At 45.4% G+C, this 27378-nt stretch overlaps 1 protein-coding gene and 1 long non-coding RNA gene across 3 annotated transcripts in view; one reads left to right on the forward strand and one right to left on the reverse strand.

The window, feature by feature from the left end:
* Positions 1–22177, forward strand: part of LOC137427340 (uncharacterized) — a 62304-nt gene extending 40127 nt beyond the window's left edge. Inside the window, exons 1-4 of one of the 2 annotated variants that reach the window (XM_078777120.1) lie at positions 4103–4177; positions 12010–12204; positions 13678–13788; positions 19234–22177. In XM_078777120.1, the coding sequence (XP_078633246.1) occupies positions 19295–21787 (2493 nt within the window). In that variant the 5' untranslated portion in view covers positions 4103–4177; positions 12010–12204; positions 13678–13788; positions 19234–19294 and the 3' untranslated portion in view covers positions 21788–22177. Of the gene's footprint in view, positions 1–4102; positions 4178–12009; positions 12205–13677; positions 13789–19233 lie in introns of those variants that run through there. The other variant, XM_078777121.1, reaches the window with a different exon arrangement.
* LOC144891992 (uncharacterized) overlaps positions 1–27378 on the reverse strand; it is a 707648-nt gene that overhangs the window by 163087 nt on the left and 517183 nt on the right. The gene's annotated exons all lie outside the window — the stretch shown is intronic.

Genomic DNA, 27378 nt, shown 5'->3' on the forward strand with positions numbered 1-27378 from the left:
CGCGTCCTCGGTGGAGCTGGTCTTCGGGCAACCACTGCGGGTACCGGGTGAATTTATCCCCGACTCCACGGTTCCTTGGTCCGCGGCGCAACAGAGCTCCGCCCTTCAGGAGACCGCCCGGAGGTTCGCCCCGGTGCCAACGGCACACCACGGTTGCCCGCCTTCCCACGTCGCCCCGGAGCTTCGCACGGCAAAGTACGTGTTCATCCGGCACGACCCCCACCGGGCACCGCTACGGCCCCCATACGACGGGCCCTTCCGCGTGCTGGAGACCGGTGACAAGTTTTTCACGGTCGACATCGGCGGTGCCCCGGATCGCATGTCCGTGGACCGCCTCAAGCCGGCCCACCTCGATCCGGACCACCCCCTGCCGGCAGCGCTGCCTCCGCGTTGAGGCCGCCCCCCGCCGGTCGGGCCCCCGGCACCCCCGCCAGCAGCTCTGCCTCCGCGTCGAGGCCCCCCCGGCGGTCAGACCCCCAGCCCCCCTCAGCTCCGCCGGCCCGCTACCACCCAGCCCTGCACCCATCGCCAGGGGGCGTTTCGGCCGGGTCATCCGGCTTCCCCGCAAACTCACCCTTCAGGTGCATGGGAATTCTGGGGGGGAGCGTGTGGCGGGCACAAGGGGCAATAATTCCGCGCACCAGTGGGTGGCGCGAGCGCCCAGGCAGGGACCGATGGCACGTGCCCCGCCCTTCGACCGATCGGCCACGCCCGGGGACTAGGCGTGGCCTCGGCACACCGTCAAGACATCAGGACCAGCCTCATCCCCATCGCCTCATCCTCATCCTTTGAACACCTGGCTTTTAAACTCTCTGGTCGCACGCAGTCAGTCATGGCTGTCGTCTACCGCCCTCCCAAACCACACCCATTATTCCTGTCTGACTTCTCCTACTTTCTGACCCAGCTATGTTCCCTCTCCCCCTCAATCCTCCTCCTTGGTGATTTCAATATCCACATGGACTCCACTGACTCCACAATAACCACTGACCTCACTGATTTACTCACCTGCTTTAACCTCACTCAACATGTCAACTTTCCTACGCATATCCGTGGTCACATTTTGGACCTTGTCTGCTCCACTGGATTAATTTTGCACCATCTCTCTGGCTCTGACCTCACCCTCTCTGACCACTTAGCCATCACTATGACCATAAACATCCCCACCCCAACACCAAGACATTATCGCGCTATCAACTTCCGTAAGCTAAACGCTCTTTCACCTACCTCATTCTCATCCACCCTCTCTGAAAAAATGTCCACTTCTCCCTTCTTTGACCTCCACACCCCTTCCGACCTCACTGACTACTACAACCACACTCTCTCCTCCTGCCTTGACCAGCTTGCGCCTGTAAAAACCAAAACAGTTTCTTTCACCCATTCTGCTCCCTGATTTACCCCTGAACTCCGCCTGATGAAAACTCGTGCTCGCCAACTTGAAAGACTCCGCAATAAAACAGGTCTCACAGTTCACTCCCAAGCCTACAAGGACCACCTACAACACTACAAAGATGCCCTCTCCCACGCCCGCTCCGCCTACTACTCTCAAATTATCCACTCTGGATCCGGAAACCCAAAAGCACTCTTCTCGACAATAAACAAACTCCTCCGCCCCCTGGACACCACCACCCAGTCATTCACAGTAGACAACTGCATCTCCTTCCTTTCTTTCTTCCAACGCAAAATTGACAACATCTACAACAGCTTGACCACCGCCGCACCCGCTCCCCCTCCAACCACCTGCCCCCCCTTATCCTGCCTTCCCCTGTCTCAATTCTCCCCGGTCTCCCCTACTGACCTCTCTGAACTCCTCATAAGAATGAAAACTGCCACCTGCACTCTTGACCCCATCCCCCCCAGCTTTGTCAAGGCCTCCCTCCCTGCTCTCTCTCCACTTATCAATGCAACAATAAACTCCTCCCTCTCTACAGGCATCGTCCCACCATCCCTCAAAATTGCTGCTGTTACCCCCATTCTAAAAAAACCTGGTCTAAACCCTGACACCCTAAACAACTTCAGACCCATCTCCAACCTACCCTTTCTGTCGAAAGTTTTGGAACGTGCTGTAGCCACTCAACTCAAACATCACCTCTCTGCCAATAACCTGTATGAAACATTCCAATCCGGATTCCGCTCCAACCACAGTACTGAAACTGCTCTCCTCAAAATCACCAACGACCTTCTCCTCTCCTCTGACGCTGGCAACCTCAACATTCTCGTCCTCCTCGACCTCAGCGCTGCCTTTGACACCATAGATCACACCATCCTCCTCACCCGACTTGAATCCACCTTTAACGTTACCAGCACTGCCCTCTCTTGGATTAAATCATACCTCTCTGACAGACGCCAGTTCATCTCCATCAATAACTGCAAATCCCCCACTGCTCCCCTCCCCCAAGGTGTCCCCCAAGGTTCAGTTCTTGGCCCCCTCCTCTTCATCCTTTACCTGTCCCCCCTCGGTCACTTAATCTGCCGTCATGGTCTCCAATTCCACTGCTTCGCCGATGACATCCAGCTTTTCATCTCCACCAAGTCCGTCTCCACCGACACCCACTCTATCCTGACAAACTGCATCTCTGAAATAAAATCCTGGCTTCAAATCAACTTCCTCAAACTTAACTGTGATAAATCTGAAATAATCATCATTGGCGCAAAAACGCTCACAAAATCCACCCATAACTTTGCCCTCAACATCGACGGTATCCCAGTATCCACCTCCCCTCTCATCCGGAATCTTGGCGTCATCTTTGACCAAACCCTCTCCTTCGACAAATACACTAAACAGATCACACAGACAGCCTTCTTTCACCTGAAAAACATCGCCCGTCTCCACTCATCCCTCTCCTCCACGGCTGCAGAAACCCTCATCCACGCCTTCATCACCTCCCGTCTGGACTACTGCAATAGCCTCCTCTATGGTTCACCCTCAACAATCACCAATAAACTCCAACACATTCAGAACTCCACTGCCCGTCTACTCACCCATTCCCGGACCCGTGACCACATCACCCCCGTCCTTTACAAGCTTCACTGGCTCCCCATCTCCCAGAGAATCTAGTACAAAATCCTCCTCTTGACCTACAAAGCCCTCCATAACCTGGCCCCATCCTACCTGGCTGACCTCCTCTCCAGACACACTCCCACCCGCAATCTCCCCTCTGCTGGTACCAACCTCCTGACCCCCCCCCCCCATCCGGACCAAATTCAGATCCTGGGGGGACAGGGCCTTCTCCATCGCTGATCCCACCCTCTGGAACTCACTACCTCACACCATCAGAGACTCGCCCTCACTAACCACATTCAAAACATCACTCAAGACCCACCTGTTCAGCACTGCATTCAACATTCAACCCACAGCATTTAACCCCTGACTATCACTTCTCCTTCTCCCTCCTTTTGCTTTAAATATTTCCCTATTGATTCTTGTCTTTTTGCAATTGTTGTTTTCATGTTTTGTTATGCATTATGTTTTGCACTCTGTCAAAGCGCCTTTGGGCTTCATGAAAAGCGCGATACAAAATAAATGAATTATTATTATTATTATATGCGGGCTCTAAGCTCGAGCCCGCTCAGTGCTGCAATTCGAGCTTTCGAAATAAAGACTCTTTTGTTTTAACAAACGCGTTGTGGCCTACCTATTTGGCAAGCAAGTTGTGTGTGCGCAGCACCACACTTCAATATAATACATACATATAATATTACATATAATACAATGAACTACGACATATAATACAACATATAAGACTACATATAATAAATACATATAATATTACATATAATAAATACATATAATATTACATATACGACAATAAACTACTCCATATAATATTACATATAATACAATAAACTACGACATTACAATACAACATAAAAAAATGCAATAAACAACAACAACCTTTCTGTGACGTGGAACTGAAAATACCAACAGAGGTGTATCCTCTAACTTGGCTTGTCGAACCTTCTTTTTCCTCGGTTTATTTTCAGCGTTGGATATTTTTGTGTGAATACATTTTAACAAGATGAGACGCTAGAAGGAATGCTCTGGTAAATACACGTTGGTGGCGGCGAAATAACGATCCATAGAAATAACCGACTAAATAGAGAAGAAGTAGAGTTTTGTACTTCCGGTTAGCAGCAATGAGGAGATGTGCAGCTAAAGAAACTTTTTACGAAGCGAGTTGTGAGTAGGGGAAGAGTTGTGGAGATTTCGGGTTTTGAACATATTCGTGATGAGCACTAAAGGTAGTTGTAGATTACAACACGTTTCTTAACTACATAGCGATCGATAAGGGGTAACACCACGTGACTTGATCCGCGATGTCCATGTTTTCGGACCACCACGTGACCAGTGGGGGCTTCGGTCATTTAGAGACCCCGAGTAACCGCAATGAAGGGTTAGTTGTACTTCACTACCGGGCCACAACCATGGTAAAGGTAACCCCAGTTGTAAACTGACTGACATCATTGTTTAATTCAAACAATGGAAGACTTGGTTAAATGATGCATCAGTTCAACATTAAAGTGAATAATCGTAGAAATAAACAGAGGGGCAATACACCTGGCGCTCACCTGGTAGAATAAACACGACACTGACTCTAGGTGTTTTAATTTCAATGGTTGCTGGAAGAAAATGCAGGAAGAGGGCTGGGGGGGCGGGGGGATGGGTACACGGTATAAAACAAATTGATACTACAGGGAATTTCAGGAATGAAGTCGGAGATTGAAAGAGGCGGATTTTGGGTGAATTAACGGGGGTAGAAAACATCAAGGTTTTGGATGGGGGAAGATAATAGATGGTGGTGAACAGCTGTTTGAAAAACCTGGAGGGAGGAGTGGGATTGAAGAGAGTGGGGGAGTTTGTTCCAGAGGTGGGGAAAAAGGGGAATGAAAGAGTGAAGGTGAGCAGAGAGTCTTGATTTTGGCAGTTTCACCAGAAGAGGGTTGCAGGCAGATCTTGTGCGTCCTGAAGGAATATTTGGGGGACACAGAGCTGGGGGAGCAAGGCCGCAGAGGAGTTGGTAGAAAACAGAAAGACCACCAACCTGCCTGCGATGAGAGAGTGAAAGGCCCTCAGAATCAGCTTCATCGCGGGAGATTCCAATTATACTGAAAGCTTTGGTTTCTACAGCGTGAAGCCGAGCTAGGTGTAAGGCTGGAGCACCGGCCCAGAGGGGAGAGCAGTATTCCATCAAGCTGTGGATGAAAGCCTTGCATGTGGTGATGAGCTCAGGTGTGCCAAGGAAGGACTTCGCACGACGGAGGATGCCCAGTCAGCGACTGGCTTTGGACGCCAGCTTGGAAATGTGGTTTTCCCAGGAAAGATCATGGCAGATAGTGAGACCCAAAAGCTTGAAAAGATTGACATAACTTCTTCAAGATGATTGTTGAGAAAGTATATGGGAGGGTTTTCCAGACGGTCTTTTCGGAGAGACAAAGTGAGAGCATGAGATTCGTCAGGATTGAAAGACATGTTCCACTTGTTTGACCAGTTTGTGATTTTGTCCAGGTCTGCAGGGAATGAAGAGGCTGCTGCCTGCCGCTTTTAGGGTTGAGATGTGGAGCGGCAGAGAGTGGAGTCATCAGCAAAGAGATAGCGAGGATTTTCCAGAGAGTCGGAGAGATCATTGATGAAAACCAAAAAAAGCACAGGGCCCAGAACACTGCCTTGAGGAACTCCAGCCTGAACAGGAAGGGGAGATGAGAGAATTCCATTCAGGGCCACATGTTGACTGTGACCGGAAAGGAAGTCCGCAAGCCATGCATGGAGATCTCCATGGATACCATAGGTGGAGTGTTTGGTGAGAAGGGCGAGGTGCCAGACCTTATCGAAGGCACGATAGATGTCTCGGGAGACAGCTCTGATTTCCTATTTGGCGTGGAGGGCCTACGTCCATTGTTGAGACACCAATTTTGTTGATATAATTGTCGATTTTACCAAAAACAACGTAATTTTTCCATGTATTCAGCATGTTCATTTCTAAATGTGAAAAACATGCAGTAGAATACACAGATACACGCACTTTTGAATCCTTCTGATAGGCAGGACATGTATTTGACAATGTCTGACGTTATATTTAAGACCTCAACAGAACCCCAGAATGTGAAAGATGTACGGAGAAATAAAATAGAGCTTCACTCGATACTTATGAAATGTAAGACATATTTGTAGTTGTTTGTGTGTTGTAATAACATGAACTATGCACCAAGAAGCCAAAGACCATGGGATTCCAAAGCCGAAATGAATTTCTTCAGGAGTACATACTGATTCGCTTCTCAGAGAGACAGCTGATCTAATTTGAGTTTTAGATTTGAGAATGTTCTCTGCTTGTGGCTAACATGAAACGTGCAAAGCAGAAGCTGCCAAGGATAAAGAAAGACAAAAGAACCATCGTAATTGTATTTGTAGTCATTTCTGAATGGTTGGGAAGATGAAATAAAAACATGTAGAGATACATTTGAAGTGCACCGCTCCCATGCCAAAGAAATAAATAAAATATCGTCCAGCACGTGACATACCCGGGCGAGGCACCTTTGGTGCCCAGTGATCTCACGATGCATCATATCGCGACGGAATTGGGAGGGAGCAGTTTAGTTTCGTCAGCGTTTTTCATTTGGAGGCCTCAATGTTGCCTGCGAGCCATGGATTCGGGGCGCTGACTCCTGGCGATCCTGCCAGCCTGTAATCACAATGTAGGACATATATAATACATTGTAAACCCTTTTTTTATAAAAAATGTCTGTGCTGTTGTTCTTCTCATTCCTCCCAGTGAAATGTTGTCAATAGATTGAATTAATGTGCGTTGATATCGGAGAAGTATGATGGGCGAAGTTGTTTCCTGTGAAAAAGTTTCTTGAATAACTTATCCGATACGTATGGGGGCTCAGTATCCGATACGATACTGCCGGAACCGGTATGGTGATTCTTGCTGCACTTTCCCGTGGAAACATACTCATTGAATTTCCAAAGAACTTAACTTTCCACCAGTTTTCAAACTGTTTAATGATACAAATTGTCTTCCTTCAAATCTTCAACGCAGGTGATGGAGGGCTACTCGCCATTGTAATGAACTTGATCTGAATTGCCATGGACGTGTTCCACAGGAATGTTGTAGTGCCATCTGATTTTCGTAAAAGTGGGTTCCTGATTTATTACTTGAAAGTTAGTGATGAAGGGAAACTGTGTACATATCAGCATATCTGCCGCATGGATTACATCTGAGGACAAACACTCCTTCCTTCATACACATCCCCTGTGCTTGTGTGTGAGGCCTTCTCACCATTGAACAAATTTGCTGAATAGGCTCAGATTTTCTATTAATATTGTTATGTTGGTGGGTAGGGCATATAAATAGATTTAGGTATATCTGCATAGGTAGTGCTTCTGTCGTGCTGGAGAATCTCGATGCAATAAGTTCTGTGAGCCCAGATGTCGGATCAAGTGTGTACCTGTGATCATACGAGGATGATCGGGTGATAGGTAGAATAGGGACTAAGCTAATTCCCCTGTGTGTCAGACCTGGTGATCATTCCTTTGTCCCGTATGGCAACACATCACACACATTAGCAGAACATTAATTAATTCCCCCGCCGCCACAATGACTGACCGAAAAGACCGACAGCAAGCGGCCGCACAGTGGTACACCATGGCGATGAAACATTGACCAGGCAGGCTGAGAGCCACGCCTAGTAGAACTCGTGATTGACAGGAGGGGGAGGGGCGAGCAACACCAAGAGCACCGATTCGAGGGTAAAGAAGGACTTGTGATTGGCCACCGGCCAATGAGAGGCGACCAAGGGGATCGGAAGATTCGAGAAGGGAGCTGACGTCAAAGGACGATCAGGAGAACGTCTGGCTGACTGACATTGTTGTCCTCTTCGCCTCTGCCTGTCTTCGCCTCCGCTTTTCTCTTCCCTTTGCCCTCTTGCCCTGGACTGTCCCTTTGCGCTGGACCCTCTCTTATGTTGGACCTCGTCCCGTTTGGACCCTCGCTCGTTGGACGTTGGAAGGACGTTGGCGCCCCGACAATTATTTTACCCGGATTCACGAACGAACCTCGCTAACGATTGCGCGGGGACACGAGGCTTGGTGTGCAGTGGCGTCCGTGGGCCTGGTGGAGTGCGAACGGGGGTGAACGAGGCCTACTTCCTACTGATCGGAGCCGCGGTTGGATGACTGCACTCGGAGCCGGACCATCCTTGATGACTGCAGACTACTGATTGAGATAAAACGCACCACAGAACACAACGAAACGGTTATTTATTATCCTTCCCGTGGTGTGTATTCGAAGTCTGTGAGTGGGGACGTCCCAACCTCAGTTCTAGTTTTGATCATCGTGTTTCCCTGTCCCGATAGTTGTTTCAAATAAACCCTTTTATTATTTTCTTTTCTATTCAAAATCCCGTGTTCGTGTGAGTTTAATCACTTTGCAGGTTGAAGACGTTGGCACGGCTGGCGCGCGCGCGGACCGTGAGGTAAATCTCGCTGCCGCTTCTTCCTCTTCCCTCCTTCCTCCTGCACGTATGTACTAAATCCGCCATTGAACATTTCCTCGGAGTTAAAGCTCATTTTGGCCATCCGTGATTCCCCGGTCTTAACTGGGGGGCGGGGAGGGGGTGGGGGGGAATCACGCGGCAATATATAAACATTTGTATGTTTCAAAATTTACATCAACATATTGTTGCGGATTCGGGGTCGGCACTCCCGTTACCAAGGGGGGGTTAATCCCCTTGTCCTTTAAGCTGGCCGTCCCCCGATTCTGGAAGTTATAACGCTCCTCCGCAGTCGAGATTGGCCAGGGTGATTGGTCAAGATGGAGTCCCAAATACCTGCGTGCCAATCCCTCCGCGGAGCAGGGAAATAACTCCCGCTCGAACCACGGAGAGGTGGAAATTGCCGAGCGGTTTAGCAATCCGCGACTCGAGCCGTTAGCAAAAAGACTAACCCGATTCTGAGCGCTTCTAATCGTGCCACGTATATTCAATTGAGAAATCACTAAAACGATTGGATGGAGAGGAAACCAAAGTAAAGGAAGAACACAGGAATTTATTATACAATTTACAACTACCAAGAAGAAGAAGAACACACAGTGCAGCCTTATACAGTCTTAATTAACACGCCCAGGACAACACAAATTGACTTACACGAAAGGGGAATAGCAGGAAGGAAGGTCCAAGCAGATGGGCCATCGTTGGCTCCGGCCCCGGTTCACGCACCACTGCGGTCCTCGCTCCACTTCGGTTCAGGCTCCGGTTCCGCGGCGAAACCCGGCAGGCAGCGCGGTTTGTATTGTCAGCGCGAGCGGACCTTACATGCGGGGAGGAATTGCGTCCGTGAATCGGAGGAATCGTGACTCGTGACTCTCCACCCGCGTCTCTCGTCGTGGATCTAGTTCTCTCGTCACTCTCACTCCAACGGTGTCACTCTCCCCGGCAGACTCTTTAAGTAGTCCCACGCGAGCGCTTATATTACGCGCTCGTGTATCAAGCCGCGTGCCTTTAGGACACACCCACCGGTGAGCTCGCCTCGGCCCTGGTTGGTCGCGAGGGCTCACCGACTCCGCCCTTAACAGGGCTACGCTTCGCTCTGATAACTCCTCCCCCTTTTTCTCCACTCTGACCGCATGGTTAATGGCGTTTGGAGCGATCGCTGAGGCGGCTGCGGCTGGCAGAGGCGCGTAATACAATTTGGAGGGAGCCAAGCCGCAAAATGAACGGGATTGAAAAGGGCCTATGTTGTTTGATTAATTCAACGCAGAGTCAAACTATTGGAAACAGAGCCTTACCTGAAACACATACTAATGAAACAAGCGTTACGCCTAGGTCCCCCGTCGGTGAAGTGATGCGAGTTGACAAAGTGGAAGACGCAAGGTGGCCATCTTGGAATTTGACGTGGCGACCCAATTTTCAATAGCGTTCTTCCTTGTGCCTAGATACACCCACACACCAGATTAGAAGTTGGTACTTCGCTTATTAGTCCCCTACCGGTGTACACCGGAGGGGACTATAGGTTTGCACGCCGTCCCTCCGTCCGTCAGTCCGTCAGTCCGTCAGTCCGTCAGTCCGTCAGTCCGTCAGTCCGTCACGCAAAGAACAGTTTTCCGGACTTTTTTTCTAAACGCTTAATGCTAATGATTTCAAACTTGGCACATCGTTTCCTCATGATAAGTTACAGATCAAGTTCGAATTTCACGACGTTTCGATCATTTTTGACAGTTATGGCACTTTGAACTTTGGGAATTCTGATAATTCTGATGATCCTTAACTCAGTGCCATTTTAAGTTTTAATTTCCTTTTAAAAAGATTTTCTCTGCAATAATAGGACCGATTGAGATCAAATTTTCACCATAGGAGGGACTCGGTCTGTAGAAGATTTGAATGGTAATTATGACGTCACAGGTCACGTGGTTCGGGCGCCATATTGTTTTTCGTGAAAACACGAAAACCCCTTTTTCTCTGCAACGGCTGAACAGATCGAGGCCAAACTTTGCAGGCACAATCGCATACCCATGACGAACAAAAAAGTCAGCGAGCATGACGTCATGCGTCACATGGTTTCAGAGTTATGACGTTTTTAAACATGAACCTTTAAAACCGAGCCCCTCCCTCATTTTTGATCCAATCGAGGGGAAACTTGGCAGATATCGTTAATATAGGTGGTTTGGTGGTTTGGCAGATATCTGCCAAAGGTGGTTTGGCAGATATCGTTAATTAAACGAAAATATTTTTAAAATGGATATCTCTTTAATCGCTTTATTGATCGACGTGAAACTTCATACTGTAGTAGTAGTTATGAAGAGTAACAAGTGTGCAAAATTTCAAGATGATTGGATGTACGGCCTGGAAGCTATAAGTTGTTATTGCGTGAAGAGGAAGAGGCGTAAAGTGTGCGGATTTAATTATTTATCACATGCACAGACTGAAAGCATCGTTGGACATGACCTGCCGTGGTCATTTTAACCTCAAATAAAATTCTAATTTAAGATTTGTCAATAGCTGAGGTATATTAACAAACGAATAAAACAGATTTGGTCAAATTCTGACTTTTTTAACTCGATCGCATTTGACAGAGTTGTGACAAACTGAGGAAGAAGAAACCTCGCATTGGCTTCTCCAATGTGCCATAAAAAAATGGATATCTCTTGAATCGCTAGTACCTCAGACCGTGAGTTGGTAATAATTTATATAATTCACACAGTGCAATACGTGCAGGCCGCTCCACGGAGCGACCTTGCGGGCTTATCAACGAGGCGAGGCGTGACACACATGTCTCAGCATACCTCAGATCAAGTTTGAAAACCATCATCAACCGTGCATAAATTTGCATATTCGATCATTTTTGACAAAGTTATGGCACTTTGAACTTTGGTAGGGGACATGTATTGCAGCGCAATACTCAGAATGCTTGTTTTTCAAGATATTCAGCTCACAAGGTTCAGACATACATGGCATCAGGCATACGTGGTGGTGGCCATCTTGGATTTTGACATGGGTTGCACCCACACACCAAATTCGAATGTGGTCCTTCGCTTACGCACGCACGCACGCACGCACGCACGGACGGACGGACACACAGACGGAGGGGAAAGCCATAGGCCCCTTTCGCTCCGCGGTGCGACGGGGAACAATAACTGGAGAAGTTCCTATGGTGCCTGACGTGTTGCAATATGGACTAACTAGGGTGCGACCTTTGACCTTTACCAAATGGGAATATTTACAGGGAGTTATTTACAAGGGATTATTATTTACAAGTGAGGGTTCTAAAAACCGCAACAATATAATGCAATTAACAGTTTTGTCAAAAAGCCTGCAACATGTACAATGTATTTTTGTGGATGTCCCAGGATTCACCGTATGTGTGTGATGAACGTTTAAGTTACTATAACTGATTTAAGCAGAGGATCGGGTCTCAAGTGCAGAGGTATTTAACATGTAGGTACTGTGTGGGATCGAGGTATTCAGGATGAAGTAAATATCAGGAAGAGTAAGAGTGGTATGTTTTTTGCTTCTCTAAAGGTTCACCCACCATGTATGCTCAAGTTGACTGTGGGAAGGATTCCTGTCATGTGCTGCCAGAATCGGAACAGCCGCCTTTGCTCGGGTGTAAAATGAAGGTTGAGGATCGGAAAGGATCTCCTGAGATTCTGCAGATAAAAATAGAGGATGTCAACTCCTCTGGTCTGGAAGAAGAGCAAAGCGACCAGCCGAATGGTGAGTTGTGTGATCTTCATCACTTCTGATGAGACATGTGTTTGTTTAGTGCCGAGTTTTTTTTATTTTTTCGAAATATGATAAAGGCTCGTGGAAGACAAAGAGTAGAATGGAAGATAATAAAATGGAAAGGGCGAAACTAGAACAGCAGTGTTGTCATGAGAGTGAAATGAAGGGGAGGGGAGAAGGGCACATGGGGATTTACAAACAGCACTCTTTCTCTCTTGGGATTGAAGGGAGTGGGGGAGTTTGTTCCAGAGGTGGGAGAAAAGGGGAATGAAAGAGTGAAGGTGAGCAGAGAGCCTAGATTTTGGCAGTTTAACCATAAGAGGGTTGCTGACAGATCTTGTGCGACCTGAAGGAATATTGGGGGGACAGACCACAGAGAGAGCTGGGGGAGCAAGGCCGGAGAGGGGTCGGTAGAAGACAGAAAGACCACCAACCTGCCTGCGGTGAGTGAGTGAAAGGCCCTCGGAGTTAGCTTCATCGCAGGAGATTCCAATGATTCTGAAAGCTTTGGTTTCAACAGCGTGAAGCCGAGCTAGGTGTGAGGCAGGAGCACCAGCCCAGAGGGGAGAACTGTATTCCATTGAGCTGCGGATGAAAGCCTTGCATGTGGTGAGGAGCTCAGGTGTGCCAAGGAAGGACTTCGCGCGACGGAGGATGCCCAGTCGGCGACTGGCTTTGGAGGCCAGCTTGGAAATGTGGTTTTCCCAAGAAAGATCATGGCAGATAGTGAGACCCAAAAGCTTGAGCGACGGAACTTCTTGGAGAGGATTGTTGAGAAAGTAGATGGGAGGGTTTTCCAGTCGGTCTTTTTGGAGAGACATTGTAAGAGTGTGAGATTTGTCAGGATTGAAAGACATGTTCCACTTGTTTGACCAGTCTGTGATTTTGTCCAGGTCTGCAGAGAGTGAGGAGGCTGCAGACTGCCGATCTGAGGGATGAGGAATGGAGTGGCAGAGAGTGGTCATCAGCAAAGAGATAGAGAGGATTTTCCAGAGAGTCGGAGAGGTCATTGATGAAGACCAGAAATAGCACAGGGCCCAGAACACTACCTTGGGGAACTCCAGCCAGAACAGGAAGGGGAGATGAAAGAAATCCATTCAGAGCCACACGTTGACTACGACCAGAGAGGAAGTCCGCAAGCCATGCGTCCGCCTTCCCAGCATTCCCAACATACAATCTTTTGTTGATTTTGATTTTGGCTGGTCGTGAAATTCCCAATGAAGTTGTGGTTGGGTAGGAAGCATCAAGTGACATCGAGGGAGTTTTTACTAAACGTGATGCTTTGATATCGCAATGTTTCGACACAACGCTATTCCTATGGGGAAATGTTTTATTTTCTCTCTTCAAGGAAGATCTCAAATCTTTATTTGAGATCTTCAATTTATTTATTTATTTTTGGAATGTGGAACCAGCTGTGCATGTGACACAAAACTGCCTGCATTTAATAAAAGTTACTTTTTTCAGATTTCTTTGTGAAAGTGGAAGTGAAAACTGAGCACGACATTGATGCCCACCCGTATCTTCCAGAACCAAATGACTCTGAAACTTCTTTCTTCAAGAACCATCCCCATGAAGGTTTCTGTCAATGTCTATACATTTTGATTTGTAAAGTTTGATGATGAATTCTCGCGTTCACGAAAAAAAAAACCCTGTGTTATGATTTAATTGCTTAAAGAAATAACCACGTTGGCAGATCAATTTCTAAAACATCCATTATCCCCTTTTCTTTATCCTTCTAATAAATATTTTAATGATAATTTTTTTTTTTATAATAAAATAAAACAAATTGAATTAAACTATCAAAGATAATTAAATTGTAATAATCATTTTAAAATGATAATTTGTCATTATCCCAACAATAATATACCATGTTGTATGTTGGTATCTTATTGATCTTTAATTGCACAGTTTTTATTGATTTACGAGTAAAAATCCCATCAAAAATGATGGGTTGAATATGAATTGAATGATCGTTTTAAGGCCATTTTCCCCGCTAGAGCGGGGGTTAGCCTTGCGGGCCCCACGACAATCATGGTTCCCTGTTTTGAGGCAATGTTTTTATGGCCGGATGCCCTTCCTGACGCCAACCCTTGGTCACGCTCTTACGATGCGCAGGGATACTGTGTACCTATTCTAAATCGGGGTACACACCGTGATCATTCATCCCAGCAAGCTGGTACTCAATTTACCGACCTCGGAAGGATGACAGGCTGAGTCAACCCCCCTGGCATTAATTCAGCGATCGACCGGGATTCGAACCCAGGATCCTATGTTCCCAAGCCGGCACCCTAACCGCTAAGCCAACACCAGGGATGGAACAGTTTATTTGACGGGTCAGTCTCGTGAGTGTGCCACTGTCTGAAGTTTCGGCCTTGTGTCAGGTGTGCTTATGTCTTCTTTATTTATGAGACATCCTCCACACATAAATGAACACTAGTTTTAATCTGCGCATGTTGCACATTACATGCGGCAAATTTCACCTCCCTTGTATTTATTGCTATTTAAAAAGACGCTTCCGTACACCGCCCTTGAGGCTCGGTTTGCAAGCCACCGTCTACAATTCCAATATAAAAGACAAAATTACTCTTTATGGAAAATATTTTTCGTTATCCTCAAAAATAGACAGCAGTGAACACACATTCGTGTTAAAAGATTGGCCTTCCAAACCTACCCTTATGGCGGGGCAGAGACACCTGTACAAATACACAAACTAACATTGTGTTTTATATATCAGATGTTTATATATGATCTTGGCTCATGGAAAAGTGAGGTGACAGAGAAAAATGGCCCTCTTGGGAGAAACTGTTTCGTATAACATCAGTAATTCCTTCGTGTTTGTTTCGTAAAAGTGTGATGACTGATCATGCAATCGACGTGCGTCGTGTGTGTAATCGATGGACCTTTGTCGTCTGTGCCATCCTGTTTTTGTGGAAAAACCACCATTCCTTGCAACCCAATTTATGTCCAACTATCGGGGACACCTCTTCATCGTGGTTGTACCCTCCCTCCTCCCACCCCCCCTTAATGCAAGTTGGGGAACAAATCTTCCCCATTCTTCCCTGCTGCTCGGATTCGTCATGGCAGCGTGGTCACGGTCAGAATACCGAATGGTACCCATGGACCAGCCCTTTACCTCTTGTGTCTCTTTCTCTCTTTCTCTCTTTCTCTCTCTTTCTCTCTTTCTCTCTCTTTCTCTCTTTCTCTCTTTGTCTCTTTCTCTCTTTGTCTCTTTCTCTCTTTCTCTCTTTGGGCAATTCCACGAGAAACGGTCCGCAGAGGTCAAATTTTAAATTTGACTGAAAACGTTCATGTTATGTACCAAATGAAAGCTGAAAACATGTACTTTCAGATAATATAAAGATCATTTAGTTGGCTTGCTCTGTTGGCTTACATCACTCGTTGCAATTAATGAAGTCATTCTACTGAAAAGTGCAGTAAAATTGGCCCTCGCTAATGCAAATAACTATTAATTCATTCGTCTCTCAATCCATTGGTATGAAGTCAACAAATGCTATCCATCAGAAGCTACCTGTATGAAGATTATTTCAAAACCAATTGAAAAAAATATGAGTTGTCCTATGCTTAATTAACACTCAAATTAGGAGTCAGATGTCACTCCGTGACGTGTCACTCCATAACGAAAATTTGACATTTGTTTACTTTTCTCATTAACTGGTGGATGAAAAACCAAATAAATCCAGGGTCATTAAGAACTTATACCACCCAATCATTGAACAGTATAATAATTATTTTTTTTAATCTACAAAAAATAAATTAAAAAGAAAACTTGTCACTCCGTCAAACAATTAATAACTCAGCCTGAAAAAGGTGGCGGCAGAGTAGCTGTCCCAGAATTCATTGCGTGCCAGATTTTACTTCCGTATGACAAGTTTCAAGTTTACGCGAGATCATCTTGAGCGGTTTTGAAATCGGTTTACATCCAGCAATCGGTGAGTACAAACTACACCTCTGTTGTCACCTGCGGATACGCGTCTTAAGAGGAAAACGAGACAAATCGCCGCCCCACCGCGGACCACCAACTTTGCAGTGGACAAGCTGAGTGAAGCCACTTACAACCTCTACTGTCAGTTTTTGTGGCCTAAAACATTTCATGATCTTTTAGATGATTCATAGAAGGGTACGGTGCAATTCATATGGATAATTTGTCGATGCATTCATATTACAGAAAGGATGCCATTGACTGCTGCCGAGCGACAAAAGCGTTTTCGAGACGGGCACAAGGAAAAATGCAGGGAGCTGGATGTGAAACGCAAGAGAGAGGCGCGTGCTGCTGATGTTGCGAAGGCAAGGGAAAGTGAACGTGCGCGTCAGCAGAGATGTCGGGCGAAGGGCAAAAACACAGTCTTGTTCCAACTTCTCGGTCTCCTGCTGACAAGAACAGCTCCAGCATCGGCAAGGCTGTTAAACGAGCTCGAGGGGCCCTCCCGAAATCACCGAGGAAACGCAAAGCTGTTATCAGACGGCTTGCTGTCGGAAACGAACCTACCCGACATGAAGTTCACACGGAAAGCAAGTATGCTCCTGAGCACAAAGTTCCTGCTGATGTTAGTGATGCTGTTAAGAAAATTTATGAGCAGCCCGATATTTCATGGATGTTGCCAGGGAAGAAAGACTTTGTGGTCATTAAGACTGGGAAATGGAAGGACAAGGTTCAAAAGAGTTTCCTAATGATGACAATACGAGAGGCATACAGTTTGTTTTGTGAGAAATATCCAAACATCAAAATCGGCTTCTCCAAATTCGCAGCACTTCGTCCAGCCAATGTATGCCTCAATTCAAAGTTTCCGCACAATGTCTGCCTCTGTAGATATCATGAAAACATGCGCCTCCTATTGGAGGCCTTGTCATCTCGTGTACCTGGACTTTTGACCAACTTTCGTGAATTCCTTGGAAGCATTGTATGTGATCAGGATTCGGACAACTGCATGACAGGAAAATGTCAGGAATGTCATACCAACTTTGCCACAGTGTATTCTGTCGACGGCGAAACAGCTAACCTGCCTCTGACGTGGTTTCAGTGGGAGACAATTGAGCAGCGGGCCACAAAAGCAGCTAAAGATGGGACTGTTCAGGATGCCCTGCATGAGATATGCAAACAACTTCCATACTTCAGCTTGCACTCATTCATCAAGAGGAAGCAGAGCTACTTCTTTGAAGATAGAAGGTAGGCAGTTGATGGTGATCGCGTTGTCGTCCAGGTCGATTTTGCGGAGAACTATGCTGCGATAGAACAGAATGAAATCCAGAGTGCTCATTGGAGCCACGTCCCAAGTCACTCTATTCACAGTGTGCGCCTGGATTGATGTTGATGTTACCGAGTCTTTCGTTATTGTTAGCGATGACCTCCAGCATGGCAAATATGCTGTTCATACCTTCCTGTCTAATATCATCACCACACTGATATCGCGCAACCCCAGGATTAGGGCGATTGACTTTTTTTCAGATGGGGCAGCCAGTCAATTTAAACAGAAATTCTTGTTTTCCAATCTAACATTCCTTCAAGAATTGTTCAAGATTCAATTATCCTGGAATTTCTTTGCCACATCTCACGGCAAGGGCGCTGTTGATGGGATAGGAGGTGAGGTAAAGAGGAGAGTTTGGTTGGCAAATCTGGCTGGGGATCCTGTATCTGATGCAGAATCCTTCTTCCGCATAGCAGCGGCACAGTGCAAAAAGATCGAAGTTTTATTCATCGCAGCAGGAGACATTCAGAAGGGCCAGTCACAAGTGGATGAGCGCTGGCAGTTAGTGACGTCGCTTCCGAAAGCACACCAAACACACTGTGTGAAACCTGTGAGGTGTTAGGGATATTTTCCAACAGTAGTATGTAATAGATGAACCAAAAAATTCGATGTCAGAAGAGAGTCACAAATTTTAATTCCCGAGGAGGACAACACTGTCTGTCTGCCAGAAAATACACAGCAAGAACAATAACCTTTATAGGCCATGGGCCACATATGGTCCACGAGCATCCCCCCCCCACCTCTAAACCAAACCAACTTTTTTTGAAGCCCAGAGGCATACTAAACACGATTCCAAATGTTACCAAGAAAAATTTAGGGATGCAATGCCCATTTCGGCTCAACAAAGTAGGGTACCCTCATAATTATGCCGACGCTCTCCGACGTCGACCGAACTTTGACTACTGATTATAATCTTCCACCAGAGGCCTCAAATAGCTCCTATTTCAATATATGATATACCAAATGAAAGATTATGAGCTGTTCTTTTTGAATATGTGGTAAATGAAACTATTGGGACAACTAGTTAAATAAACAGCTCTGCGGAACACAATAATTCAACCCGCGACTGCTTCTTCAATGAAATATTGGTATTTATTTCACAATCAGATTTTTTAACATTTATTTACATGGAAACTTTTCAATGTTGTATTAATCTCTTCATCGTGTATTACATTTGCTTTCAGGCGATACCTTCATATTTTTTCTAACAAGAGCCAATCTGAAATAACAGCCATTTGAATGTTTTAGATTCAACGTTGTGGAACGTTAACATGCACTATATTGAATCCAGTTATGCAGGCAATACCCATCGGCATGATCCCGTAATGTTTTTATATGCATTGTAATTAATTGATTCACTTTTTAGATCACAAGAAAAATTGTCACTAGCTAGCAAAATCCAAATTTGCCACCAAAAGTGACATGACAGTGCCCTCTCCTACAACTATGGGGATTGTCACTAAAAGAAATGAATATGTAACCCATGCCTATTTTAGTTGCATTTCAGATTCATTTTCCACAAATGAATGTTTTAAATACATAGTTAAGATCTCTCCTCAATATGGAAGAAAACAGGTAACAACCATTTGAATTAATTAAGTTTAACTGCTGTCAATTTACATATTTAAGTTTTCTATTTGCAGATTATACTAATTATAAATAATGGATATCTTGATATATGGATAAATAACCCCTGTTATTAACTTAAGCAAAATAGTAACTGCTTTTTTAATTCTTATTTTATGTGTACTTTCAGATGCGAGTAGGACTTAGACTGCGATGCTGACATCTATACTTGGAGAACCGTGCATCTAACCATGGCTTCGACATCCCACAAGAAGCGAAAGCATTGTACATCTGACACGGAACCCATTTGCATCATACACGTACCAGGGCTGAAGTATGGACCAATACAGCTGATGACGAATGTAAAGGATCCGGAACTGAAGATGGAAAAGTTGAAGGAGATCAAGCGTAGAAGAATGGCTGAACCTCAAGATTCACCCTATCGACTTGAAGAATCATGCAGAAAACTACCTGACATTATTGAAGAAGTGCATGGTTTTCACCGGGAATGCTATCAACGTTTTACGATGAATCTGAACCGCTTAAAAGAAGCAGAAACATCATCTTTGCCAGAATCCCGATCAACCCGCCGATCATCTAGTGATCACATTATCTTCCATGCTGATTGTATCTTCTGCAGATCAGAAGCAAGAAAGAAAGTAAAAATCCAAGGCAGCTGGACAACCGAAGGCCTCATAGACTTTGAACGGGAAGGCTGGAAACATGTCATTGATGTAGCAGAGGTGCGAAATGATGAAACTCTCCTTTTACGCATCAGGGGGCATGACCTCTTTGCATGTGAAGCAAAGTTTCACAGGTCATGTCGAAACAGATACACACAGAACCCTGAAAAATGGCGAAGTGATCGACTTGATGAACAAGAGAGACAGCGTGAAGTAGAAAAAGCTCACCAGATGGCAATGGCAGAAGTGACAAAAGTGGTTGGCAAAGAAATTATTGCTGAGAAGAAAATTATGAAGCTATCTGTCTTGCTGAAGGTCTACACCAATAGGCTTCAGGACAGTCCACACCCGAATCCCAACTTCAGGAGCACCAACCTCAAGAAGAAGCTCGAGAAATATGATGCTTACCAAAGGAGCCTGGGATTTTGTCAAATGGGAGATTTCCAATCATACTTGGTATACAATACTCAAATTAATGTCGATTCAGCTGTTCGAAAAGCCTATCAATTAGCTTCAGAAGACACAGTTGCACTTGTCGGCACACAAATGCACCAGTCAATACAAGAGGCATACAATAACTCTACAGAGGTCAAATGGCCACCAACAGCTCAAGACCTTACCAACAACCAGATAGTAATTCCAGCAGAAATTGAACGTTTCTTACTCTATGCGATAACTGGCAAAGCAGTTCATACATCAGCAAGAGTTCATAGACTTGTTCAGTCAATAGGTCAAGACCTCTGTCGAGCGGCAACAAATGGATCATGGAAGCACCCAAAGCACATACTTCTGTGTATGACTCTTCGGCACCTGTTTCGGAGTGAGAAGCTAGTAACACTCTTAAATCGTCTTGGTCATTGTGAGAATTACAGCTTTTCTTTGGAGCTCGAGACAGCATTGGCTGAGGCTGTGACTGAAACATCCTCAATGCTGTCAAGTCAGATCGTAAGGTCACCCACAGCACCCAGTGTATTTCACTCAGAATTCGACAACTTTGACCAATTGCTTAATGATATGACTGGCAAGTCCTCTGTCCACACTGCTCATGGGATCATGCTCCAAGATATCGAAGGATCTGAGACAGGTGGTTCAAAACCAGAAATCCCAGCACTACCAAAGAACAAGCAACGATCAATGACGCTGAAGAAACAGGATTCTCTTGCAGACTGTTACGTGGCACGTCGCAATAGTCCATTGCTTGTCATCAACCAGCTTACATATCCTGGTGCTGTTCAAGCACGTGAAGAATCAATGAATTTACAGACCCTCTGGGTGTTACTGAGAAATCGATGCAAAGATGAGCAACAGGTTGCAAGCTGGAATGGTTTCCTGTCGCAGACAGGAACAGTTCCTCGAAGTCTAACAACTATCGACTATTACCCAGTCATAGCTGAACCGATAACAGAGTACAAGACTGTACAGGAATGCCTTCGGTATTCTGAGCAGGCAACCAGTGAAGTCGATCAACACTATGTGATTACCACATTCGACTTGGGGGTATGCATGAAGGCATTCCCCCTGATATGGAACAACCCAATACGATACGAGAGACACATCGTGTTGATTGGAACCTTTCATCTCGCCTGCGCATATCTGAAAGTGATCGGCAAGAGGATGTTTGGCTCTGGTCTGTCTGATATCCTGCTAGAAGCTGGGTTGATTGGTTCTGGTTCACTGACAGGTGTGATGACTGGAAAACATTATGAAAGAGCAATGCATTGCCACAAGGTCATGTTAGAGTCACTGCAACGACTACTCATGGAACAGTTCAGCAAACAGGACAATGCTGACCTTCTGATGACCAGTCTCCCTGATGACTCAAGGGATAGACTAACACATTTGATTGATTCGCCAAATGCGGAAAACCTGAACGCAGTTCTATCTGACGAGAGCATCACTGAGCACATCAAGCGATATGCCAAATTTTGCAGTGAAGTTCGATCTGGAAAGCTAGGGAAAACAGCTCAGCTGTGGATTAGCTACATGGATCATTTTGGTCTCGTACTATCGCTGTTTAGCAGAATATGTGTACATTCTCTTTGTCAAAGCTTTGAGGGTTAAGCGATTTTTGGCACTATGTGATGGCCATATTGGATAGAGTCACAACTATTGATTAAAATAAATAAACATGTTTGCTTAGTATCTTGTATTCTCAACAAAAGAAATTTAAAATCAGTTTAGTATATATGCATATAAAAACGTTATGTAATATAGGTATTGCTGTGCAACTGGATTGTTAATATAGTACATGTTAACGTTCCAAAACGTTGAATCTAAAACATTCAAATGGCTGTTATTTCAGATTGGCTCTTGTTAGAAAAAATATGAAGGTATCGCCTGAAAGCAAATGTAATACACGATGAAGAGATTAATACAACATTGAAAAGTTTCCATGTAAATAAATGTTAAAAAATCTGATTGTGAAATAAATACCAATATTTCATTGAAGAAGCAGTCGCGGGTTGAATTATTGTGTTCCGCAGAGCTGTTTATTTAACTAGTTGTCCCAATAGTTTCATTTACCACATATTCAAAAAGAACAGCTCATAATCTTTCATTTGGTATATCATATATTGAAATAGGAGCTATTTGAGGCCTCTGGTGGAAGATTATAATCAGTAGTCAAAGTTCGGTCGACGTCGGAGAGCGTCGGCATAATTATGAGGGTACCCTACTTTGTTGAGCCGAAATGGGCATTGCATCCCTAAATTTTTCTTGGTAACATTTGGAATCGTGTTTAGTATGCCTCTGGGCTTCAAAAAAAGTTGGTTTGGTTTAGAGGTGGGGGGGATGCTCGTGGACCATATGTGGCCCATGGCCTATTATATCAAACCATATTACAATTCACAAATTACATTTCAAGATTCACAGAAGGTCCCAAGTAAAATCCTGGTACAGTAGGGATGCACAAAGAAATGCCACACCAAACACCAGCATGCATAGAGTACAGTTAACATACAGTGTAAACATACCGAATCGACCAGCCAAGTAAAACATCCTAAGTACAGCAAACCAACATCTTACAGACCCAGTGCTAATCCTACTAACTGGACATCAGTTTCTGATTCTTATGCAATTTCAAGTGGGAGGAGCAAGTGGAGGGGGGAGGAGCGAAGAGAGGGGAGGAGAGCAGTAGGATTGGTTGGGCAAAGTTTGGGTGGGAGGGGACAAGTGGAGGGGGGAGGAGCGAAGAGAGGGGAGGAGAGCAATAGGATTGGTTGGGCAAAGTTTGGGTGGAAGGGCGCGAGGATCAGAGGATACAATGTGATTGGTCAAGTGAAGTCTTGGGATGGGAGTGCCCTCACTGGGAGCAGATCTGCATTTTCAGATCCTTTGATGATAAGAATGGGCTGCTCCAGACTGGTTGGCACCAAGGCACTATCATTCATAACGTTGCGTAAACGTTGCAGCGACGTTTTATAATGCCATTGCAGGGACATTTATGATTTAATATTTAGAAAATATACAAACAGGCATAGAAATAAGAAAGTCCTTATTTAATAAAAGGTCACTCAGTAGCTATGACAATCACATCCTTTCCAATCTGCAAATGCATCTTTTCCTCATAAGTAAGAGGTATGAACACATATCAGAGAACCGGAGAGAACTAGCCTGCATGGATTTTTTATAGTTATTTCCATATTTTAGACCAACCTTTATCAAATACTAATAAGCTATTTCGATTCAATGTTTAATTATCGTTCTTTTGAAAGATTCCACTGAGGACGCGAACAATTCCATAAAACTGTTTATTAAATAGACTCCTAAGTAAGAAAAAAGAAAAAGCGTCCGCTGACTGTCTTTACAATGGTCAGCGCAGGGCGGATTATCTCAGCGCAGAGCGGATTATCTACTCCCATTGTTCGACTCTGCAAATAATTACCAAGTATTTGCATTCGTACTAAGTCGATTATTCACAGTCACAAAGAAAGCTTGTTTACCGAGCGCATTTGGCAAGCAAGTACCAATTGTAATTAGCTTTCACCAACAATGGACAGATCTGAATACTAATTTACTCAGACATTGCGATGTCAGCTGTCAGCCATACTAAGGAAAAACAATATCTTACTTATAAAACTCATGGAACTTCAATGAGACATACTAAATCCAACATTATATTATTTCAAAAGAACATCCCATATGTAATCATATTACCCTCAGTCATAAAAATGATTTCACCATGGCAATATGCAATCTGCCATTGCCTTATACTAAGAATATGGGCCTGTCCCAGAGATAACTTGCCAACTGCAGGGAGATCGCAAAGTTTTGCAAGCAAGTACCAATTGTAATTAGCTTTCACCAACAATGGACAGATCTGAATACTAATTTACTCAGACATTGCGATGTCAGCTGTCAGCCATACTAAGGAAAAACAATATCTTACTTATAAAACTCATGGAACTTCAATGAGACATACTAAATCCAACATTATATTATTTCAAAAGAACATCCCATATGTAATCATATTACCCTCAGTCATAAAAATGATTTCACCATGGCAATATGCAATCTGCCATTGCCTTATACTAAGAATATGGGCCTGTCCCGGAGATAACTTGCCAACTGCAGGGAGATCGCAAAGTTTTGCATGGAAACCATAAAAAAACACCCACAGACTAGGAATAAGGGTTGAGGCTCATAAAAGTTGCTTGCTTCATAAATTTACACTTCCACAGAGGAAATATGTTGTGAGCGCCTATATGTACTCAACAGCGGAACAATTTGAATTGGTGAGTCTTCACCCCGAGTGCCATGTATCATCCTTGGAATGTCAAAATACTGTGAGTCCAGCACCTGCTGAGCACCCCAGGTCAGACAGTCAACCCCAAGTGCACCCTGGTGACTTTGTGACTGTGCAGTATGTCACAAAAAAATCTAAGAAGTTGCTTGTTGGCCAGGTGACTCAGATCGTAGATGATGGTTGTTTGGAAGTATCATTTTTGCAAAAAGCAGGCCTATCTGACTTGGCATATACATTCCCAGAGGTGGAAGATAAATGCTGGATTGATTCCAACCAAGTCGTCAGATTCCTTCTTTAGCCATCCCTCGACCATCGCAATCATTATGTATTTGCTGAATGTCCTTTGGGAAAGGGAATCTTTTGCAGGGCAGTCATGTGAAGTTTTGTGATGTGGACAACTGATTAATTCCAAACTTTGTTTTGTTTCTGGTCATCCACTCGTAAATTGTTCTCAATTTCTTTCGTCTATTTCTTGACTTTTGTATATGTTTATTGTATATTTTCTCAGTTCAGATTTTTATTTTTATTATTTTCTAAAGTGTTAGATGTTGAAACGCCAGTACAAGTCAGCTGGGCTCAGAATGAAAGTCTGGCGTAATCTAGAAATGATTTGTTGCTTTGGGAGAAATCTCAAAATTGACTCGTCACTCCGTAACGGGACTATTGTAATTATTTCAGAGTAATTAGGTCATGTCTGGAATTTTGAAACCCCTGTACTGAAGGTACAACTATTAGTGTATCTTCCCAGTATTTCATTACAATTTTATAACTATTGTGAGAGCAGAGTTTTCAAGAAATGTTGTTATTGTTTAATAAATGAGAAAAGACAGTGTCACTCCGTAACACAGTTTTTGAATGTTAATTACTTGACAATGGTCCAACTTACAGGAACTCCATGAATATCTCTGTAAAGTGCAACTTTTCCTTTACAATATGATATTGTTGCGGATATGGGATTTGCATCCATCCATATCCGCTTGTAAATATTCCCCTATTTCCTCAATACTTCCCAACTATCCCCAATCCCCCATTCCCTAGTCCCATTTTCTGTAAACAACACTCTGTAGACCCGACCTCCCCCTATTTCCCCCATTAAATGTCATGCCCAGGTTCACCGCATCTCATGTAAGACAACTATAGGACAGCTTGCTAGTTATTCTTAGTCTATGTCAGTTAAGGCCTCGTTTCCATTAATTCTGACCCTTCGTTGCACCAGAATGTGATTGTATGGCACCGTTAGGAAGTTTAGGACCTCCCAATACCTCCCCGCAGCTCTTCCTCACGGTTCAGCAACAACAACAACAACAACAACAACAGCAATGGCGGCGGCGTGCACAGGGAGTGCGCGTCCTCACTCCGGCTTGGTTGGTAGGGGGTGTTGGGAGGGCATGAGGCCTTCCCAACGAGCCGCCATCGAACATGTGCTCGACGGGGTTACCAAATAGGGGCTCTCTGTCAGCTCCTCGTCAAGGGCGGAGCCCGGTAACCCCCGCACCCAATGGAAGCGGCGGACCGGCCCCCGGGGGGCGGAGCCAACCAGCCGAGGGCGTGTCACTCCCCGGCTGAGCATGCGCAGGAAGAGGGAGGTGATGTCAGATGCGCGCTGAGCTTGGAGCAAGCAAGACGTACCCTCCGAGCGCTGTGAGGCCTCCCCGCATCTTCTGGACTGGACCGTGCTTTATCCTGTCCCCGAGCCAAGGTGCACCTTGTGCTATCGACTACCTGTCCCTTCCTGCCATCAATCCCTGTGTAAGTCAGCCTTGTTCCGTTTGTCTGTGGTCTGTCTGGGATAAGATAAGATTGTATTTAAGTGCCTATCTCTTCTGTGTCTTTACCTCACTACCGTGTAATCTACCCCCTTTTCTCCACCACTGTAATTATACCCTCCTCCGGAGGTCTTGAGAACTGTACCCCTTGCGTCGTTTCATCTATCCCAGTCGTTGTGTCCTTTCCATCATTGATTTAGCATAGCGCAATTTGGTCAACGTCTGGGTGGAATCGGGGTCTAGTCGGGGAATAACTGTTCGGTCGCGGTCATACCAACCGCTCGGTCAAAATAACATCTAAACCGCGTCCGTAACAACTGGTGTCAGGAGTGGGATTCGAGGCCCGTTGTTGACCAAATCGCGCGATGCTAAATCAATGATGGAAAGGACACAACGACTGGGATAGATGAAACGACGCAAGGGGTACAGTTCTCAAGACCTCCGGAGGAGGGTATAATTACAGTGGTGGAGAAAAGGGGGTAGATTACACGGTAGTGAGGTAAAGACACAGAAGAGATAGGCACTTAAATACAATCTTATCTTAGCCCAGACAGACCACAGACAAACGGAACAAGGCTGACTTACACAGGGATTGATGGCAGGAAGGGACAGGTAGTCGATAGCACAAGGTGCACCTTGGCTCGGGGACAGGATAAAGCACGGTCCAGTCCAGAAGATGCGGGGAGGCCTCACAGCGCTCGGAGGGTACGTCTTGCTTGCTCCAAGCTCAGCGCGCATCTGACGTCACCTCCCTCTTACTGCGCATGCTCAGCCGGGGAGTGACACGCCCTCGGCTGGTTGGCTCCGGCCCCCTGGGGCCGGTCCACCGCTTCCATTGGGTGCGGGGGTTACCGGGCTCCGCCCTTGACGAGGAGCTGACAGGGAGCCCCTATTTGGTAACCCCGTCGAGCACATGTTCGATGGCGGCTCGTTGGGAAGGCCTCATGCCCTCCCAACACCCCCTACCAACCAAGCCGGAGTGAGGACGCGCACTCCCTGTGCACGCCGCCGCCGTTGCTGTTGTTGTTGTTGTTGTTGTTGTTGCTGAACCGTGAGGAAGAGCTGCGGGGAGGTATTGGGAGGTCCTAAACTTCCTAACGGTGCCATACAATCACATTCTGGTGCAACGAAGGGTCAGAATT

This window comes from Myxine glutinosa, chromosome 5, assembly GCF_964187855.1.
Source record: "Myxine glutinosa chromosome 5, kmMyxGlut1.1, whole genome shotgun sequence".
Taxonomy (NCBI): Eukaryota; Metazoa; Chordata; class Myxini; order Myxiniformes; family Myxinidae; genus Myxine; species Myxine glutinosa.